Source organism: Lynx rufus, unplaced genomic scaffold (assembly GCF_022079265.1).
Source record: "Lynx rufus isolate CCGP_SWC_20201006 ecotype Redwood Valley unplaced genomic scaffold, mLynRuf1.p SCAF_5, whole genome shotgun sequence".
Lineage (NCBI taxonomy): Eukaryota > Metazoa > Chordata > Mammalia > Carnivora > Felidae > Lynx > Lynx rufus.
Window position 1 is genome coordinate 157,026,937 of NW_025814867.1, and position 20,707 is coordinate 157,047,643.

The 20,707-nt window shown below is 61.1% G+C and overlaps 1 protein-coding gene across 2 annotated transcripts; it reads right to left on the reverse strand.

Annotated features, from left to right (window-relative positions):
* Positions 1 to 9,741: 9,741 nt before the first annotated feature.
* ICOSLG (inducible T cell costimulator ligand) lies at positions 9,742 to 20,077 on the reverse strand. Of its 2 annotated transcripts, XM_047099112.1 has the most exons (7): positions 19,937 to 20,077; positions 17,942 to 17,982; positions 16,701 to 17,063; positions 15,755 to 16,051; positions 13,514 to 13,679; positions 12,621 to 12,657; positions 9,742 to 11,719 (listed from the first exon to the last, which is right to left on the reverse strand). In XM_047099112.1, exons 1-7 carry the CDS (start codon positions 19,948 to 19,950, stop codon positions 11,669 to 11,671), a joined length of 969 nt encoding a protein of 322 aa, XP_046955068.1. In that variant the 5' UTR covers positions 19,951 to 20,077; the 3' UTR covers positions 9,742 to 11,668. The 2 variants fall into 2 exon arrangements, with proteins under 2 accessions (XP_046955068.1, XP_046955067.1); XM_047099111.1 differs by lacking the exons at positions 9,742 to 11,719; positions 12,621 to 12,657; positions 13,514 to 13,679 and having other exon boundaries at positions 14,536 to 16,051.
* Positions 20,078 to 20,707: the final 630 nt, after the last annotated feature.

Below are 20,707 nucleotides of genomic sequence, written 5' to 3' on the forward strand. Positions count from 1 at the left end.
ATGCCGGATAATGTCAGAAGTCGTCTCGGAACCGATTCTGAAAGAAGGTTCACCAGGCTCCTATCCAACATGAGAGAGAGGCTCAGCTCTCCCTCCTTCCTCCACCCACCAAGGGAAAATTGACCGCGGTCTCAGAGTCTGCGTCCCCGCCCTTCCCTGCCAACAGCCATTAACCCCCCAGCCCTCACGGTGGGCAGGCCCTTACAGTGCTGAGACGCTGAGATTTGGGGCCTTTCCAGCATCTGGAGGTGGTGATGTCGGGAGAGGGCAGGCGCTCCCACCTGCTCACCCAGCACCCTTCCGGACATGCGTGCCAGCCCCCGGCCCCACCCCCACCAGTGCCAAAACACCCCAGGGGATCTGAAGCCTGTGCAGACAGGTCATGCTGTGGGCGGCAAGCCCCACGCAGTTATCGGGCACTCGTGACACACCCAGCCAGGTCCCTGGATGGCTGGGGCCCCCCTGGCAGGAAGAGCCCTCCCAAACCAGCGGGCTGTGGATTCAGGCAAAACGACACACAGCTAGAACTAAGGAAAGGCGAGGGAACAAGGAGCATTCATTGTCTCCATGAGGGAACATCCTTATCAACTTAGCATATGTTCTAACTCTTCAAGAACCCACCAGCTTCAAGATAAGCGTAGTCATTCTCTGTCTTAAGGAGTGGGTCTGCGGGGCCCCCAGTCCTGACTCACCACTGAGCGAGCCCTGCCCCTGTAGGCGAAGCTCCCCTCCTCCACTGGCCTCCCCAACCACTGTGGGAGGAACATTCCTGGTTTCTCCATCAGTGAGTGTTGGCTCAGGCTCACCCCTGGGCAAGGGTTGGTAGCTGAGCATGTGTCCTCTCTCCAGCAGGTCACTGCTCCTCACTGCCTGGAATGAATGCATGGTGGATACAGGGATTACATCTGCACACACATCACCTCCTCAGAACCCTCTGAAGAACACAAGAAGGTGTCCTTCAACCCTGCTTCCATCTTTATTCTCTTCCAGAGTCCCGATCTCTCTGATATTCTCTTGTTCACCTGATTTCCGTGTAGCTGGAGGTGGTGATGTCAGGAGAGGGCAGGCGCTCACCTGATTTCCTTGTAGCACACCCACATCCCCAATGTCTAGAATAGTTCCTGCCCCGACTCAGTGAACATTTGAACCCTCTTGGGGGGGCGGAGTGAATATCAAGTGAATGAATGGTGGGTAGATGGATGGATGGATGGGTGGATGCTTTGTGGGTGGGTCGGTGGATGGAGGGATGCTGAGTGGGTGGATGCTGGGTGGGTGGATGAATGGTGGGTGGATGGATGGATATGTAGGTGAGTGGGTGGATGGATGGATGGATAGATGAGTGGATAGACGAGTGGATGGATGGATGAATGGTAGGTAGATGGATAGGTGGATGGATGGATGGATAGATGGGTGGGTGGATGGATGGATAGGTAGGTAGATGGGTGGGTGGATGGATGGGTGGATAGATGGGTGGGTAGGTGGGTGGGTGGATGTATAGATGGGTGGATGGATGGATGGATGGATGGATGGATGGATGGATAGATGGGTGGGTGGGTGGATAGATGAGTGGATAGACGAGTGGATGGATGGATGAATGGTAGGTAGATGGGTAGGTGAATGGATGGATGGATGGATGGATGGATGGATGGATGGATGAGTGGGTGGATAGATGGATGAATAGGTGGATGGGTAGATGATGGATGGTTAGATGGTGGATAGAAGCTGTGTGGGTGGGATGGATGGATAGGTGGATGGATGGATGGATAGATGGGTGGGTGGATGTATAGATGGGTGGGTAGATGGATGGATGGATAGGTGGATAGGTGAATGGGTGGATAGGTAGGTAGATGGGTGGATGGTGGATGGATGGATGGATGGATGGATGGATGGATGGGTAGGTGGGTGGGTAGGTGAGTGGATGTATAGATGGGTGGGTGGATGGATGGATGAATGGACAGATGGATGGGTGGGTGGATGGATGGATGAATGGATGGATGGGTGAATGGGTGGGTGGGTAGGTGAGCGGATGTATAGATGGGTGGATGGATGGGTAGGTGAGCAGATGTATAGATGGGTGGATGGATGGATGAATGGATGGATGGATGGATGGATGGATAGATGGATGGATGGATGGATGGGTGGGTGGATGGATACACGCATGACCGAAAGCCAGCACATGTGCTGCGTCAAGACTGCTATAACAAGACAGTTTCTGAGAAGAGAAAACACTTGGATCCTGGACTCACAAAGACAAAGGGGGCCTAGCTGAAAGTGTTAAAAATAGAGGCTGTTAAAAACGTTTTGTAACGAACTGATGGAAATTCCCCTTATCAAAGGAACTACTGTAGACCAAGCCACAAACGTGGTGTGTCCAGGAGCTGAGGACTGTTTCTTGAGCCCACAGTGTAATCTCTGGGGGTTTCCCTGGGGGAGCCTGAGTGACCTCTGCTGCCGGGGAGAGCTGCGCATGTGCTGGCAGTCCTTTGGGGTGGGGGGTGGTCCTGCGGAAAGCAGCCGTTCAACATTTTAAAAAGACACTGACAGTTCATTCCTGGGCTTTGCACATAAACTGTGAGCCTCATCTAGAGGGTAGTCATTGAGACAAAATGCCCTTGGCTGACTTGTGTCGACAAGCAGCACTCCACAAGGTAGGACATTTGGACGGGAAATGCAAAGGTCCAGATGAATAACTTGGGGAGGGTCCTAGGCTCAGAGACCCGGCCCCAGAGTGTGCTGGCTAAGTGTCCTTCCAAGACCGGGTGCAGCCCCACAGCAGCCCTGCGGCGCGTGCCAATCTCTGCAGCCAGAGCGCGACTTACCTGCTGCAGCCGTCTGCACGCCACCAGCCCCTTTCAACCGGCTGCAGAATTTCTGAACACCCAACCACTGTTTCCCGCCGCCTGGGGTCAGCAGGGCCAGAACGAGGCACTGAGGCACCGTGCCCGGAGCACCAAGCTATAGGGAGGCATGCTGGTGGGTTTGAGCCCCTGTGGGTGAACACTGCCTCCGACTTTCCCCCTGGGTGCCGTCCTGGACTTGGGCCCCACTCAGTTCCTGCCTTGGGTCACAGACCCTGGGGCCTGACCTTTCAGAAAAATTGGGGGTTGGGACTTCCTTCAGTTGTAGCTGTCACAAGCCCCCTGGTCCCCAGAGCCAGGCTGGGTTGGCTCCCGGAACGTTCACGGTGGTTCTTCATCCGGGGAGCTTTAAACACCCGGTGCCTGGGGCCTGCTGCAGACCTTGTGATGTCATTGGCCTGGGGTGGAATTTTGCTAGATTTTGCTAGCAGGGCCCAGGAAGTCCTAACATGATCCCAGCATGTGTACCAACATTTGGACCCGCCGGGAGGACACCGAGGAGCTCAGCTGGTGCGGCGGGGACTCTTTAGCACAGTAGAAGGAGGCCATAATGTGGAACTGGAAGATTCTGCCATTGGCTCTGTGATGGGATTCTTTTTTCTTTTGTTGCCACTGGGAAGGAGCGACCTTGCTTCCTCTGCCGCTCAACAATGTTATGAAGATCAATGAGCCGTGACTTCTAACAACCTGCCATGCAAATGCTCCCCACTGGTGGTGTGGCTTCAGAGGAAGGCACAATAGGGCCAAGAGGCTTGTTTCCACGTCTGGGGGTGTTAGCGCCCACAAGCGACACACACACACACACACACACACACACACACACACGCAAGCCACAGAGCGTGACTGCTCCGGCTGTGTGTGGGCACCTGCAGTGGCCACACCTGCGGATGGGATGGATCCCCTGCGGAGGGAGCTTCCGGGAGATGCCAGTCCTCTCCCCGTCCCCGCCTCTCCGCCAGCAGAACCCGAGGTCCCCAGGGATTGGGGTCCATCTCTTAGATGTTCGTGTCTGAATGAAGGAGCCCAGTCTCTCGTTTGCGGAGTGAGATCAGGAGGTTGGCCTGAGGGTCTAGAGGGGGGAATCCAGCTGTTCTGGATTTTTTTTTTTTTCCGGAAAAAAATTGCAAGCGTTGTGGAATTTGATGCAAAAACTTTGAAAACTGGTTTGTATATTTATGTAATCCTGTCTATCGGTTGCCCATGGTTTGCTGTCTGAACCTTCCCCTCCTACACGGCCGCCTCACCTCTGCCTCCCTGGGCTGCCTGCTGCCGGGCTCGCGTCTGCACAGGATGCCGTGAACTGCACCCGCTGACATCTCAGGGCTCAGGGACACCCTGTGGTCTGGCAGGGACCAACCCTGGAGCGTGGCTGCACGTCCACCGGCTGTGGCCCCGGACAGGCCCTCCCTTGGGTGGGGCACCATGGGTGGCCCCAGGCACACTTCTGAAGGCCCACAGCAGGGGTCCAGGAGGGATGTGGGACCCCCTCCCCTGACCTTACTAGTCTCACCTCCATATGGGACACCATCAGCCTCTCTGGGGAGCCCCAGGAGTTCAGTCAAGAGGCTGCTAGAAGAGCGTGCCCTCTCCTTTGTCCCCACAGAGGGGCTGAGTCACTTGGCTGAGTGCCCAGCATAGTGGTCAGGACTGGCTGGTTTGGGCCCTGGCTCCCAGCTGCGGCTGCCCAGCTGGCCCCGTGCCTCCATGGGAACTGGGGAGCCCCCCCCCCCCCGCCCACTGCAATTCTCCCTGTTCTGGAAGGAGCGCCAGGGCCGGCTCTGGGAAATCCTACAAGTTCGAGAGGGTCCTTTCCGAATTGGCATCTTGGGCTATGAAAGTGTCACTTCCTCTTTCTGGCCCAAAGAGCAGACAGGAAGTTCAGGGAGGTAATTTTAACTAAAAGTCTGTTGCCTTTTCCTCTAACCAGGTTGGGTTTTATGCAGTTTTCCCTGTGGCCGTTGCCAACGTTTGTCAAGGGCGCTTCTGGCCCACACAGAACGTGCTCACTGGTTAAAGCACGTGTCCTGGGCAGCTCGGAGCCACTCTCCCAAAGCCCAGAACTCGAGCCCAGAAGCGAATGCTCCCCGCGCTCGCTCTCCGGTGCCCAGGCCCCGCTGCCCCCCGAGAAGGGCTTACAGGCCAGGACACCAGCTGGCAGCCGTCGCCAGGAAGTCCTCAGCTGGAACGCCTTGTTCACGAGCAGCTCAAATTCTGATCTTGTGTCACAATTGTTCATAACAACCCAGCGTAATCCCTTCCTCAGGGCATGGTGGGTCCCTCTCTGACCTTGGTCCCCCCCAACTGTGGGTCCCCCCCGGCCACGGGTCTCCTTCTGACCTTGGGTCTCCCCTGACTATGGGTCTCCCCCTCTGACCGTGGGTCCCCCCCTGACTGTGGGTCCCCCCTCTGACTGTGGGTCTCCCCTCTACTGGGGGTCCCCTTCTGACTCTGGGTCTCCCCTCTACTGGGGGTCCCCCGTCTGCAGCCAGTAGCCTTTCCCAGACTCGGGCCCTCGTAATGAACGGTCTTTCATCGTGCCCTTTATCGGCATATGTTACTCCCAGCCTTTGCTTGATGCTTATTCTATTCCGGTGGGAAAAGGAATCCCGAGCGTGTTCGTCATTAAGTCTGTTTTATCAACAACCCGCCCCGGTGGGCTTTCCTGTCCTCGGAAGGACACAGTGCCGGCTCCTCCGCGCAGGTTCCCGCCAGCCTCACCCTCTGTCTCGCTTCCACCTGGCCCCGGAGGGGACAGGTCACTTTTGGATGGTGACCGGAGTTCTCTTCCTTCCCCACCAGGTCTGCTGAGACTCACAGGAACCGATTTTCTTTTTCAAATTTGGAGGTTTTGTTGGAGGACGAACAGAAACCCAGTCAGTGGTTAAAACACACGTGGAGGGCTCCGGGATCTCGATTACAGGCACAGGAGCAAGTGGAAACTTGCCCGGAAGCCTGAGATGCTGAACCCCTTTGTGCAAACAGCCCCAGCCGTGGCCTGTCCGGGGTTGAGGGCAGCGTGCAGAGTCCGTGGCGAGCCCGGGTGCTGGGCTGCCAGGCAGCAGCCGGGCCACGTGGGAGAGCCCACGCCTTCCCCGGGTGGCGGGCTCCACGGCCCTCCTGCCCGACACGCCCCTGACACCGTGCGGCAGAGTCCGGGGGCCCCTACACAGACTGCACTAGACCCTAAATGCGCCCTGCGTGGTCAGCACGGCCCTGAGACATCTGACGGGGCTGTGGCTCTGCCGTGATCGCTGCGCCTCACCTACAGCTAAGTGAGAAAAGCCGTTACATCCCAGGTTTGCGATCCATTCCCCACCCTTGCTTTTCTAGGAAGTGACTTTTTTAAAAAGTAACTTTTCCGCCCCCTAAAGACTACAGTGTGGCTCTAGCCTCTTGCTCTTGGAGTCTGGAGTGACATCTAATCAGGGACTTCTGCACCCCGGCCAGAGTCGGGCCACCGGCCTCCTTTTGGCCAGGCAGAGGCCGGCCTCCGCGGATCTCGTCGCTCTTTGCCGGTGGGGGCCTCGCAGGGCAGGGGGTGGGGCCACCGAGGCCAGAGCCTGATGTTTGCGCTTAAATGGGCTGCTGGCTCTCAGTCCTCCAGAGCCTGGGGATTCCTGATCCTGAAACCCCTCCCTGGTGGCCTTTGCCACGTGTTGTATCTTCCCTGTCACACCTCTGGGATCGGCCACTTCTCTTTCTAAGGACTCCCCCACCAGCCTTGCCCCACCCCTGCCGCCAGACCCCCATAGCTTCCTCCGGCCTCAGCCCAGGCCGCACCCAGCCCTGTTTCCCAGCACCCCTTGCAGCAGAGCCGTGTCCAGAGTGCACGTCCTTGGCTGGGGAGGCCCCTGCAGGGAGGGGGATGGGCTCTAAGGAAGGCAGGGGCCTGGGGGGCGCTGGGATGCCCCGCTCCCCAGTCAGCCTCCATTGCCGGCTGCATTGTGGACTATGGCCCGAGCCCAGTCCCCACCGTTAGAGACTGGCTAAGAGTGGGGCCACGGAAGGGTGACACGGTGCCAGGGCCAGTGCCTGTGTAGCAGGTGAGCCGGCAGGGCGGGACCCTGGCCGGTGCAGGGTCAGGGTCAGGGCCGGGACTCACCGCTGGGTCTCCCCGTGGTAGGTGCTCCCTGGAGAGGAGTGAACACGGGTGTCCGTGCCACACGGAGCCGGGACCCGGGCCGGTGAGCGCCGTGCTGCCCCCGTGCCCCGCAAGTGCGTCTGGACCTCAGCCGGACTGCGGACCCCCATCCGGGCCCCTCTCCCCTCTCCTCACCTGCTCCCTGGCCCCTGTCTGCTGTCTCCCTCTTCCGCTCCTCCTCTTGGCCGCTGGATTGGGCTGAATGGTGTCCTCCCCGCCCCAGTTTTAGTCGAGTGGAGGTCAGCCTGGGTCGGGGTGTGGTGCTCTGGGGGAGACAGACGCGGGGCACAGCTCACCCAGGAATGGCTGTGAGCCACCGGCAGCTGGAGGGGCGCTGAGGGTCCTCCCTCTGAGCGCCCACAGGACCGGCCCGCCAGCACCTTCCTCTTGGGCTGCGGCCTCCAGATGGGCAAGAATAAGTCCTAAGCCACCAGGCCCCTCGCAAGCCTCCGCCTGGCCCTCGCCATCTGGGCCCCGAAGCTCCTGGGTTTGTATTTTGCCAAATCCTGGCGTTTGCTCGTTACCTTCTGGTCACTCTCTGGGCTCAAGGACAGCGTGAGGGAGCGACTCAGCCCGGATCCGAGGGCCCGAGTCTTCGCCGTCCCCTTGTCCCCACCACAGGTCCGTTCTTGGCCACACTTTGGATCACACCTGTGGCGTCTACACTCTCTGAGAAACTACGCTGTGCGGGCACCTCGAGTGCAGATCCACGGGGCCCTTTGGGCGACCCCCCCTCACAGCCTAGGAGCCGCCACTCTGATGGGACAGGTGTCCTCTGCCTTCCTGGCAGCACGTGCCCCGACAGACCTGGGGTCGTGGGGGGTGGGCAGGGAGATGAATCACACTCTCCCAGGGGAGGGGTGCAGCCCTGAGCTCAGGCCAAGACCCTGAGAGGGGATGGGGGGGGAGGACAATGGGAGGGAGGATGAGGGGGGGAAGTCAGAGGGAGGACGAGGGGGGAGGGAGCACAGTGGGGGAGGACAGTAGGGGAGAACAATGGGGGGAGGACAGTGGGGGAGGGAGCACAGTGGGGTGGATGGGGGGAGGGAAGGTAGTGGGGAAGGGAGGGCAGGGGGCAGGAACACAGTAGGAAGGAGGAGGGGAGGGAGCACACAGGAGGGAAGGAGGGCCCTGGATTGTCAGCCTACAGCACCCCCGGGCCCTGGGGCTCAGAATCCAACCCCCCGTGTCAGGAGCTGGGCTGCCCCTGCCCCCCTCACAGTTGCCCCCAGCTGCCTGCCTCGCCCCGGTTCCGGCAGGACCCCCCTGGATTCACCGAGAGGGGGGACCCTCACTGGGAGAGTGGGAGTGAGCAGACCCGATGCCGGGGAAGGAGGGGGCTGGGGCGGGCTGTGCCAGGGCCAGAGAACACTCAGGAATGCAGCGGCGGCCCGCGGGCTGGGGTGTGGGTCCTGACGGGCCAGGGGCCGTCAGGGCGGACTCCTTCTCTAAGGACAGAATTATCTCAGATTAAATCAGGAGAGCCGCCTTCTGTTTGGGAAAGCTGGGCGTGGAGGGGGGTGAAAACCAGATGTGCGGCTGGGGGTTCCTCAGCACTGCCCGGAGTCAGCCTGCTGGCTTCTGCCCCTGAACGGCTCCTGGGGCCTTCTCTCGAGGAGTCTGGGCCTGAACGGCCATTCCAAAGCCACGGCTGCCCTCCCCCGGGTCGAACAGAATGGCCGCAGTGGCCACGGTCGGTCGTAGGAAGCATCCGAGCGGCAGGGGCCCGTTCGCGGAGCCTAGTTCCAGCCTCCTCGCCTCACAGTTGGGGAAACCGAGGTGCAGGGAGAAGTGACGTGCTCGGGTCACACAGGCAGCTGACCCTGCTCTGTCCCCCGCCCTAGCGATGGGCCACGCTGTTTGCTGGCCTTGGCTCCGCCTCCCCATGGGTTTCGCCGCACCTGCTATGCGCAGGTGGGCAGCGTCGCGAGATTCCCGAAGGCTCGCGTGTCCGGCGGGGCCTCTGCCCACAGCACCGCCACGCGCCCACCGGCCAGGCTCCGAGAGCAACGGGACAGGCAGCTTCCGGGCCCCGCACGGAGGGTCAGACAGGCAGCGGGCTGAGCTGAGTGGGAAGGAGGCCCCCAACCCTGAGCGAGGGCGTTCCCCAGCCTGGACCTGTTAACCGGGAACCCCTCACCTATGCCACAGCCAGCCGTGGGCAGGGGCCCCAGCGCGGATGGGGACAGGAAGCGCCCCCCCCCCCCCGCCTCCCACAGGAAGGCGACGACGGAGGGCACAGGTTCTGACTCTCGGGCCACTGACCTCTAACGTGGCTACTTCTCTGTGCTGGGCCGTCCCATGTGCCCCTACACATTAAAGGCCAGTGGCAACCCCAGGTGTGACAACCAAAACTGCCACCAGACCGTGTCCAGCGTCCCCTGGGGGACAGACCTTTCCTGGGTGAAAACCAATGGGACAGGGGCAGGGTCCCTAGGCTGGCAGTAAGGTTTTTTTTGTTTTAATGTTTATTTTTGAGAGAGAGAGATTGCAAATGGGGGAGGGGCAGAGAGAGAGAGAGAGACACAGAATCCGAAGCAGGCTCCAGGCTCCGAGCTGTCTGCACAGAGCCCGACACCGGGCGCGGGGCTCGAACCCACGGACCGCGAGATCATGGCCCGAGCCGAAGTCAGATGCCTACCTGGCTGAGCCCTGCGGGCACCCCTGAGACCGACAGTAAGGAAGAGCCGAGCTGAGCGTGCAGGTGACTGTCACGCTGACCCAAGCCACTGGACACAGACACCACTTTCCGTCTTGTTATTCTTATAAATCAGGTTTCCAGAAACAGATGTAAAAACACTGGCCTTCGGCCTGTCCACAGTGCAGCGTAAGGAGTGGACAGAGACGTCCAGGCCGAAGGGCAAGGGGTCACTGTGCACCCTCCCAGGCCCGAGGGAGTGGGGGGGGGTCCTGCTGGCATCCCTTGGGAGCCCCGGGTCCAGGCAGACCCACAAACAGGCGGTGGTGGGAGAGCGGCTGGGGGTCTGGGCAGCTGGCCCCCCCCCAGGGAGAAGCCCGCTCGGACAGGGGAGCGCTGGAAACAGACCCCGTTCCGTCCCGTCTGGGTGGGCACCCAGTGACCAGGGTCTGCCGCGGACGGGCGGGCTGCAGGAGGTGCGGGACCCTCAGCCTGGACTCGGGGGGCCCCCGGGGAGGGCGGCTGTGCCGGCACCCCTGCCCGAGGCCATAGGCGGGCTCCACAGCCCCTGCCTGCACCCAAATGGTCCTTCTGCTTTTTGCTCCGGATGCCAGTTGGCGACCTTCTCGTCCCCCTTTGGGAACACGCCTCTCCTGATGCTTCCGGGTAAAGTCTGGGTGCAGTCCGCGGCAGGCTGTGACAGCCAGGCAAGGAGTTTTGGGTACAAACACAGTGAACACTTCTTGTAACGGATTGGGCTCAGCATTCCCACTGAGCCTGGTCCTTGTTTTTGCCATCACGCCCGCCACCAGTGCTGAATGACCGCAGGCGGGACAGCGCCTTTCCGAGGGGCGTGCACACCAGGGTTAGTGGGCAGCCGGCTGTGCAGAACCTTCCTGAAACGTCAGCTGCTAGATTCAGTGGGGGCAACAACATGGAAGCCACGCGGCGAGGGTCAAGGCCATGGGCCGCACACCCCTGGGTGGACTTGGGCCACCGCGCCTCTCCCGTCCCCCGCTGGGCCTCGTGGGCTCCACGGCAGCCGTGCAGGTCCCGGGGGAAGCCGGGGGTGACAGGTGCAGAGGGTGGCATGGAATTAGTGGCACATTTTGAACGGCTGCCACTCTGCGGGGAGAGCGCCCCCTCCGTGCGCATCACGGCACCAAGTTGAAGGACCTCGATGGCCACGCAGTGAAGCCCGTGTCCACTGGAAACACGGGTCCCCAGTCCTGCCTGAGCAAGTTTCTGCGTTCTGCTCTTTCCCCTGCTTCTGTCACGATGGCCCCAGCAGCACGTTGTCTTCTCGAAAAAACTCCACTGTGCCTTTTTAGGAGGGACATCCAGCTTTCGACTAAAACAAACGAGGTCAGGTTTTCTCCCCGGTGAAGATCCCAGAGGAAAAGGAGCTCCCAGGGACCTTCCAGTGTTGACCGGTTCCTGCATTCTGGACACACACACGCACAGACACACGCACTCACACACACACACGCACACGCAGCTCAGGGTGCAGGAGGGGAGGGGGCCCTGCACGTGCGCCTCTCACAACAGCCCTGAGTGACCTCCAGCTGGCAGGGGAGGTCCTGGAGGAGGCCCAGCTCGCCTCACTCCTTCCTAAAGGAGCCGCCCTTCCTCTGGTCTCAGAAAGCCCCCATCCCCCAAAACCCCCACGCGTTTTTGGGATTGAGAAAGGTTCCGTGGGCTCTGGGGGGCTGGGGCGGGGGGAGGAGCCATCACGAGGCACCTTCCTCCTGCATTTGGCAGCAAAGGCGGGGAGCCCGCTCACTTGGGGGCATGTGCGTTTGGAGCTGTTGGCCCTTGTGAGAGGTCCTCGTTCCAGGATCCGGGCGGCACCTGGAACGTTCTCCCTGGGATCAGGCACGGTCCTACGTGTCCCTTCCAGGCCAGAGAGCCTCCGTGTCCGTGAAGCCCCCTTGTTAATGGCACCGATGGGGGCAGATGGTCCCCTCTTGGCCACCAGGTCCGCCAGAGTCAATTCCCAAGCTGCCATCCGCCGTCCCTCCTGGTGGGATCTCACAGAAACCCTGTCCATGCTCCGGGTGGTGAGTTCTCATCAGACACGGTCTTGGAAAGAAACAGAAGGGAGAGCGTCACGGAGCACTGTGACTGCTTCCCTCCTCTCGGGGGCGGGCGGCTGCTTTCTCAGGACATAGGATGGTGGAAACGAAGGACCGGAAACTCGGAAAACCCACAAACAGCGTCCTTTGCCTGACAGGCGGGCCCTGGTGTTTTGGCAAGTTGTGTTCTGCAGTTGTCTGCAACTGGCTTGCGTGGCCTCAGGAGCACCGGTGTGCCCAGGCTCAGCCCGGCCCAGCCTCCCCAGGACAAGCGTGGCTCACAGGGGTGCAGACGGGGCTCAGAGAGGGGTGGCCGTCTGCCGAAAGTGTCCAGTGCGGGCCAGCCCGCCTACGAGCCCCACTGCCCTTTGCAGCCCGAGGCACCTGCCACTTGGGAAACTGGAGGCTCTGTGTGTGGACGCTTTTCCCAAACTGGGTGGGAATCACTCGACCTTTGCTCCTGGGACAGCGGGCTGCCTGCTTCTACCAGGAGACCCGGAGTAACTGTTCTGTGACAAAGGGCTTAGCGTCCGGACTCCCTTGAGACCCCCGTGGGGGTGGGGTGGGAAGGGTAGGGAGGAGGGGGCCCAGGGAGTAGGGGTGAAGTTTGGCAGACGTGCCTGGGGGTCATCATCAGAGGCTCACTGCTTTCGTGAATGTCTGGAGAATTCTGTAACCCAGTGTCAGTCAGCAAGCGTATACAAGGATAGGATTGCATACCAAAGGGGAAAGCGTGACACGCCTTCTCTAGGGGCTCATCGTGTTTCTGAAAATGTCCACATCCAGCTCCCCGTCATCGAGGATAGCTCGTGCCAGAGGCCAACACTGACAAAGCCACCGCCCAGCCATCCGCTCACGTGAACCTGCACCTGCTGTCCACGGGCCCCCTTCCCTCTTGGCAAACTCACCGAAGAGAACGTCTGCTCTGGCCTTGCAGCCCAGCTCCTGTTGGAACAAACCGGAAACACTCAGGGCAGGTAGCAGGGGTAGAGAGGCGTTGCTCTAGAGTCCCCAGTGGCCCTGGGTGCCACGCACAGCAGGGACAGACTCACAGGGGAGGGTCCCTCGGGCCACCTGGTTTTCCGGGAAGATGCTTTGTAAGAGGTCTGTGCTCCGGACTCAAGGCGCCTCTCCAGGGCCTGGCCAGATCGGCAGTGGGCCATGGGCCGTGGGAAGTGTTTCTGGGATGAAGGCATTGGCAACAAACCAGAAACTCCAGCAGCACATGCAGACTTGCATCAGGGAACCAGCGCTCCCCGTGCCCCGACCCTCCCGGAAGACCCGGAAGACCCCCAACTCTGTCAGTATCTTGGGGGATGCCCGCCAGGCTGAGCTGGGGAGACGTCTCTTCCCTGTGCCCCCCACTCAGGGCCTTCCCTACTGACCCTGGTTGACATGGTTGTGACCGTGTTCATGTTCTGGGCTTTCCTGCCTCTTCTGTGGGTTCTGCTGCTTTGTTTTGTAGGGTCAACACCCAGCCTTTCTCAATCTTTCTAAACCCCTTTGAGTTTGGCCAGAGTTCAACAGCCTCGTCAGGACCAAAGGCGGCTTGGCCTCCATAGAAAAGGGCTCCGTCCTGACGTCTAAATTCAGAAGCTGGCACTCCCACCCCACACTGGGAGAAAGCCTCACACGGCGCCCTCGGCTCGGCTGTGTCAGAAATATGGAGCCCACGACATCAGGGGCCACGCCCAGGACCCACGTCCCAGAGTTGGGGGAGCCGCTAGAACTCGTGAGCGTGAACGCTATTAAAGCCGCACTTCGCAGGAAAGCGACGTCTTGCGGAACTTTTAACGGGTACCTGCGTGGATCCTGCGGGGGGCACCTGCTTCGGCACACCCAGCCTGTAGCCACGGCCACGGCCACCACCACGCCCAGCACGATGAGGGCGCTGAGGACCGCCCCTTGTTTCTTCGGGGCATCGGCTTGGCTCTCGGTGATGCCATATTCCGTTCCGGTGACCGTTTCTACGGGAGAGGAAAATAACACAAGACTGAAAGGGTGGGGAGGAAAGGGGAGGGACCCCTTCCATCCTGAGCAGGAGAGGACCGAGGGAGGCACCGAGGCCTCAGAACTTCCCTGGCTTTGCTTTGGGATGTTTAAAATCTGCGGCTCTTCCGGGGGGGGAGGGGTGGAACTCCACCTTTTTGCGACCTGGAACCCCAGCCCTTCCCAGCCGCCGCCACCTGGGCAGGGCATGGTGGGGTCCTCCTGGCTTTCAAAAAAATGTTTACTGTGATTTAATGTATCATTTTATTTTTATTTTTATTATTATTATTTAGTTTTATAGACAGATTTAAAAAAAGAAAGGCAAAAGTCACATAACGCAGTGAACACAGCAGCAGCATTTTGTACATTTCCAGTGGGGCACGGCCATCGCCACCGTCTGGGTGCAGAGCTTCTGCGTCGCTCCCGGAGACGCCGTCTCCATCGGCAGCCACTGCCCTTCCCCTGCCCCCGCCCCCACTCGTGGACTTTCCATCTCTAAGGATTGACCTATTCTGGACATTTCATATAAACGCGGTCACACGGCGTGTGTGCTTTCTGGCTCCTCACTGACCACGGCGTTCTCCAGCTCCAGCCGCGTGGCAGTATCAGTGCCTGGACGGAAGTGTTAATCCGTTCGCTGCTCGTTGTGAGTAATGCTGCTCTGAACATTCACGCACATGTGAGTCCATCTGCAATTCTGCCGGGTGTACAACCCAGGAGCGGAATTGCTGGGTCACATGGAAACGCCACGACGACCTTCAGAGTCACCGCCAGGCTGTTTTCCAAAGTGGCTGCACCATTTTGCGTCCCCACCCCCCCCCACCCCCCCCACAGTGCATGAAGGGTTCATCCGTCCTCTCTTAACGTGATTGCTTAGCCCCTTGGAAAGTGGCTCTCCCGGGCACACGAGGAAGGGAAGCTTGTGATAAACGCCCCGTACGTCTCCAAAATGGGAGAAACCACTCAGTGGCTAGGTCTTGAATGCACCTTGGAATCATCTGGAAGCCTTTAAACGTGTCCTGGTGCCCGGCTAGCCCAGGGGAGCAAATCCAATGGGTCTAGGCTTGGGGACTTTTACGGGCTTCCCAGCCATCCCACAGCACAGGAGCCGAGACCGCAGCCCTAAGAGAACCTTCTGGTTCCCCTTTCACCTGCTGCCGGGGCCACCTTGCCGGGGAGACCACTGCTGGGCGGCGGCCATCAGAGGCAGGCTTTTTGGTACAGCCCTTGTCTTGGTCCATTTGGGCAGAGAGGCCAGGACCACAGGGTCACGAGGCCGTGCCTTGACTTCAGGGAGGAAGATGCCGGGCCCGCAAGGATTCCTGGGGGTCAGGGCCAGTCTCACAGCATGCGACCCACGCGGGCTCACGGGCCCACACTCAGGGGCTTGTGCTCGGAGTGACTGCTGCCGCTGCCCCCTGGGACTCTCATAAGGCCCGAACCAGGAGCTGTGCTTTCTCTCCAACCTGTGCGGGGCCCCGTAGGGCACGGGCAGGCCCACAGGGTCCATCGTGGAGCTCTCCCGCCTCCACCCAGGGGACCTGTCATCCCAACACTAGCGACAGGGACGCAGATTGAGAGAGCCCGTGGCCTCTGTGGAGTCGCCTGCCTGCACCCTCCCACGGGGAAGCCCCGAGCCCGCAGCCAGGCCAGCTGCCGGCGGCTGGAACCCCAGCAGGGGCGCTCTGGCCCTCTACGCGGCAGAGGCTCAGCCGTGCCTTCAACCCTGATGCCGCCGCTGCCCGGTCCCACACAACCTTCCAGGCCTCAGCCCCTCATCTGTGAAGTGAGTCACCAAACCTGAGCTTGAGAGCGAAAATTAAGTGAAACCACTTAAGCACTGAGCGCCCGGCCCCATTCCTGCCCTCGGCAGCCGTGGTGAATTTCGTCGTCGAGTGCTGCCTGTCACCTCCTCCCCCTTCCTTCCAGCTTCCGGAAGCCACTGCCCAGGCACCTCGCAGGGGCTCGGTCTTCTGGCTCAGAGGACCTCCTGAGTCACCGCAGGCCCACAGTCTTGGGTCGGTGTCAGGGGACAGACCCCGGGGGACCTTACCTGCCTGAGTGCTGATCGTCGTCAGGTTTTGGTGCAAGAGTACGTTCTCTATGCAGCAGCCGACGTTCACGCTGGGGGTCCGCCGGATCGTCAGGACACTGACCACGTCGTACAAGCCGTGCGCATTCAAGGAGACCGTGTTGTTCTGCAAGGTCTCGTTCAGCAGGCTGTTGTCCGTCCTGTTGATCCAGTACACGTTAGGCCTCGGGTAGCCGTTCACGGACGTGCACGTGAACGTCAGCTCCTCATTCTCGGAGGGGCCGCTTGGGGCCCTGACCACGGGCATGCTGTAGTTGGCTGCAGGGGGGAGATGGGTGGTGAGGGAGGCAGGTTCTGAAGGTCAGAGACAGAGGGGCTCATGGTTGGTGCCCAGGGCCAGGGTAGAGGGGAGGTGGCCCAGCGTGCCCTGACCGCGGGGGAGAGGCAGGACCGGGGCTGCGGGCCGGGCAGCCCGCACACACCGCCGCCCCCCAGCAGGGCTGCTGGGCCTGCACCCCCTCCCCCATGTGAGCAGGCGGGGTGCGTGTGGATCTCCGGTGACACGGGAGGCTCGCAGGCCTTCCGGAGGGGACAGGGTCCGGGGTCCTTGGCTGACTTTAATTTTCTTCCTAAACTCGGATCTCCCTTGGTGCTTCGCAGCATTCTCTCCTAATTTCATTAAGAACACCTAGTTGGACTTGAGATGCAGAATTTAAGGCCCAGACAGCAAGGTTAGGAGTTCTTCTGTGACACCAGGTGACCTCAGGCTACGGAAAACTTCCCAGGAGCTGAATGAGTTCTCAACCAGTTCAGCTTCCCGCTCGGTTGGACAGAAACCCGCCGGCAGAGACTAGGACGTTCTTTACGGAAGGAACAGGTGAATGAGCCCGAGAATGGGCCTCGTTAATACTTTCTCTGGGACGCAAGGCCGGGGTGGGGTCTGTCCCGTCAGCTTCCACGGTCTTACCTGCCACGTGTAACGTCACCACGACATCCAGAATCTTCTCTAACTCCAGGGATTTCCTAAACACCAGGCAGTTGAACCTCTGTTCGTCCTGGGGGGTGATGTTGTGCAGATGGAGAGAGAAATCACCCCACTTCATGCTCTCCAGCGACAGCCGGGCCCTGTCCCTGTAGCGGTTGTCCTCGTGGCCCGCGGAGCTGTTCCCGGAGAGGTAGTAGGTGACCACGGTCTTCGGTGTGCCGACGACACTGGTTTGCCAGTACACATAAAGGTCATTTAAATCAAAACTGTGTCTTTCGGGGAAAACGCAGCTGAGCTCCACGTCGCTGCCCACCAGCGCCCTGACTTCTGTCTCTTGAACATCTGCTGTGGTTCAGAAAGCACGACACTTACTTGCTACGGTTGAGTCCCAGCCCGCAAAGTTCTCTAACTAGGGGGAGGGAGGCTTTTTGGTAGCAAGGGTCAATCAGACACCTATTCTGACTCATTTCAGTAGAAATGTTAATGCATTAATCAAATAGACGTAGGAATGTGCTAGCATGTTTAAAATTCAAACAGTTTTGGAAAGCACTATGTTCTCCAGCGTGGATTTCCGCCCCGGTGGGAGAGGCCGGCATCGGGAGGAGTCGGGGGAGGGGCGGGCACCCAGGACGGCTCTGCACGGTTTGGGCCACCTCTTGGGTGTTTATAATTAACTCAAAGTAAAAAGCTTTTTTTTTCTTTTTTTTTTTTAATTAGGACGTTTACAAGAAAACAGTTTCTCAGCAACAGCATTGTATTAAAACGCTGCTCGCAGGGCATCAGAAAGGCCCACGTGCCGAGTCTAGAGCCGCCGCGCCACCGGTGCGGCCATGGCAATGCCCGTGTCCCCTGTCCTGCCACCCTCGGGGCTGGAAAGCTCCGCAAGGTCTCAGCCTCGGCTGTGGTGCCAGATCCCTGTTCCTTGCTCTTCTGGAAGGTGGTGGCTCTGGAAGCTCCCCGGGGCTGACTGGGGCAAAGGGGTCAAGAGAAATGGGAAGCCCCAGCTCATCTGGAACGCGGAGGGACGGAAGCGACTGTCGCTAAACACGAACTAAGACAAGAACTGCAGGGGCTGCGCAAGCGGCCCCTTCGTGGCCTTGAATCTGCACGTTCCCCTAGGCCCCGAGCCCCGCTTTCCCGTACGGCCCCCTGCAAAGGCCAGAAGGGCCGCAGTGAGGTGGCACCCGCGTCCGCAGCCCCGGCAGGAGCCTCTCTGAACTTACTGGCTTGCAGGGCGCTGAACAGGAGCAGGAACATTCCAGTGCTGGAAGGAAACGACCGGAAAGGCAGGTGAGTTCCCGCTCCTCCCAAACCTCGTGGGCAGTGGTGCTCGTGCCCACAGAGGAATGTGAACACACCCACAGCCCAGCCCGTCGGACGCGCCCTCCCCCCACGCACAGCAAGTCCTGAGCCACCAGCCAGCTCACAGGGTGGAGGGAGCCACCCCCCAAGCCACTGCCTTCAACCCTGTGCCCGCCTGGCCTTTGCCGGGGATGGATTCCAAGAGACTATATGAAATCAGAAAAATACACTCTCAGGGACACCTGGGTGGCTCAGTCAGTTAAGTGTCCAACTTCGGCTCAGGTCACTATCTTGCGGTTTGTGAGTTCGAGCCCCGTGTCGGGCTCACTGCTGTCAGCGCAGAGCCTGGAGCCTGCTTCGGATCCTCTGCCCCCCTCTCTCTCTTTGCCCCCCCCCACTTGTGCTCTCTCTCTCTCTCAAAAGTAGATAAATCTTAAACAAAAAAGAAAGAAAAAAGGAGAATACGCGCTTTCAGGGTGTTTCTAGTCAGAGCTACACTTAGGTTTGGGGAGACAGAGAGGCTGTAACACGCCCCGCGGCAGGGTCGACTGAGCGCAGGGCGGCGTTCTGAAAGGACACGGTTGTTCTGAAACTACATCTGGTGGCTCTTCCAGGGCAGGCGGGCGGCTCAGCTGCCCGGGGCCAGCAAACCCCTCTGGGGACTTCCGAGGCTCTTCGACCCAGACCTTCGACCCCAGGGACTCCACACCGTGTGCAGCTCAGCCCAGCCACCCCCTCCTGAAGGCCTCCCAGGCTGGTGTCCGCTGAGCTCTGGCCCCAGAGAAACCCCTGCCTCGCCCGCCACAGCCGTCATCTGAATGTGCACAGACGCATGTCCCTTGCCGAGTAAACTCAGGTCTGCATGGCCGTCCGGCCGAGCTGGGCCCAGGCCACCAGGGGCTCCCTCACGCCAGAGGCCACAGCCTGCAGACAGGCCTGTCGTCTCTCCTGTCTCTGTTGGGGCCACCATTGCTGCTCGCGGGGACAGCTCCCATAACCTCCCCCTGCAGCCCCCTTCCCTGGAGCCAGCTGCGAACACCCTGGTGGCTCCCGTGGTGCCCGTCAGACCCCCTTCTGCACTGAGGATCCAGGGAGCATACACCTGCTGGGCCTCTTCTGGTTATCTGGGGGCAACCTGGGTCACAAGCACTGGCCTTGGGGAGGGAGCTGTGTCGGCCTGCTCCCTGGGTGCGCCCTGGGCCCCCTGCTGGCCCACCTGGTCCCCAGCCTACACCCCAGACTCTGGGGTGTGGGTGACCATGAGGACGTATTTTCTTCGCTTGAGAAAATGGTTGTAACTACCTGCATTTATAACTGGGGACACCGGTGGCAGCCAGCTTATCAAGGCGGGCACGCCCCCGACCTGACCTGAAGGGGGCGCTCTGGCCAAAAGCGGAGAGCAAGGCAGAGTCACCCGGCTCTCCCGCCGGCGCCGCGAGCGGTGAGCTGAGCCGGGGTGCCAGCTTCGCACCTCCTCCGGGTTGGTTCTGCCGACGGGAGGACATGTCACCCAACAGTGGGCACCGGCTGGCCTTGGAGGGAGCGGCCACGGCACTGCGAGGTCGCGCCCCACCGCTGGGCAGTCCGTGCCCTCGTCCCCTTAGTGCGGCGCGCGGCTGCTCTCCTTTAGCTTTCGCTCTCGCCCTCTCGCGGCGGGCACCCGCCCCCAGGCACACCCACGCGCCGCCGTCGGCCCCCCACAGCGCGCCCCGCCGCTGGGCGGAGGCCACCCTCCTGCAGGTAGGGCTCCGGGCGCAGCGGCGCTCCCAGCGGCCGGCCCTGCCCGCGGATCCGGCCGGCGCCGCCAGGTGGGCGGAGGGGTCCTACCCGGCCCCCTGGGGATCCTGCTCCCTGCTCCAGCTTCTCTTCTTCCGGTGCACCCGCAGGACCCGTCCTCCCCGCCCCCGCACGCTCACCTTGTCAGCCGCATGGTGGGGGCGGGACCTCCGGGCCGCCGGAGCCGTCGGAGCGAGAAAGACCTCGGGCCGCCGGAGCCGTCGGAGCGCGGGAGCCCAGGTCTCACTGCGCGCCTCCGCCGCTCTGCGCGCTGAGTGAATCGCAAGAGCTGACTTTCCCCCGCGCCCGCCCGGGGCCTCGCCCCTGTTCCCACCCCCTGCCCAGTCCCTCCCACGCCCTTGGCCGCAGGCGGGGCTCGGAAAAACGGAAGCTCAGTCACAGGCTCCACAAAGTTAAGCCCTCCCCAGCCGCTGGGTGCCGAGTTGGGAGGGTGGTGCGTGGTCCCGGGGAGGAGGGCGGCCGAGGGCTCTGCGGGAGGCTGGCGGGGCTGGCGGGGCCGTGGGAGGCTAAGTGCTGCCCCCCGGTGTCGCGCAGAACGTCCGCGCCCCGATGGGGAGGCAGAGGCCGGCCTTTGGAGGTGAGGGCCAACGAGGAGGGGTCCCCTGAGCCCAGCCACCTCCAGCAGCCCGTCCTCCGTTCACCAAAGATGTAACGCACACCCACCGCGGGCCAGGTCCTTTGTGAGCGCCAAGGACCGACTGTTAAAACCAGACAGGCCGCCCCGGGAAAGTGAACATTCCCGGGGAAACAAGGGAGGAAGCGGGGCCCGGGAGACTGGGGCAGACCGCCGGGGAGGGCGGCCGGGGAGGGGCGGAACCTGCAGGTGAGACCCGCGGCCAGGCAGGGGCGGGGCCGGCAGTCCCGAAGCTCTGGGGCTTCACCCCTTCCCG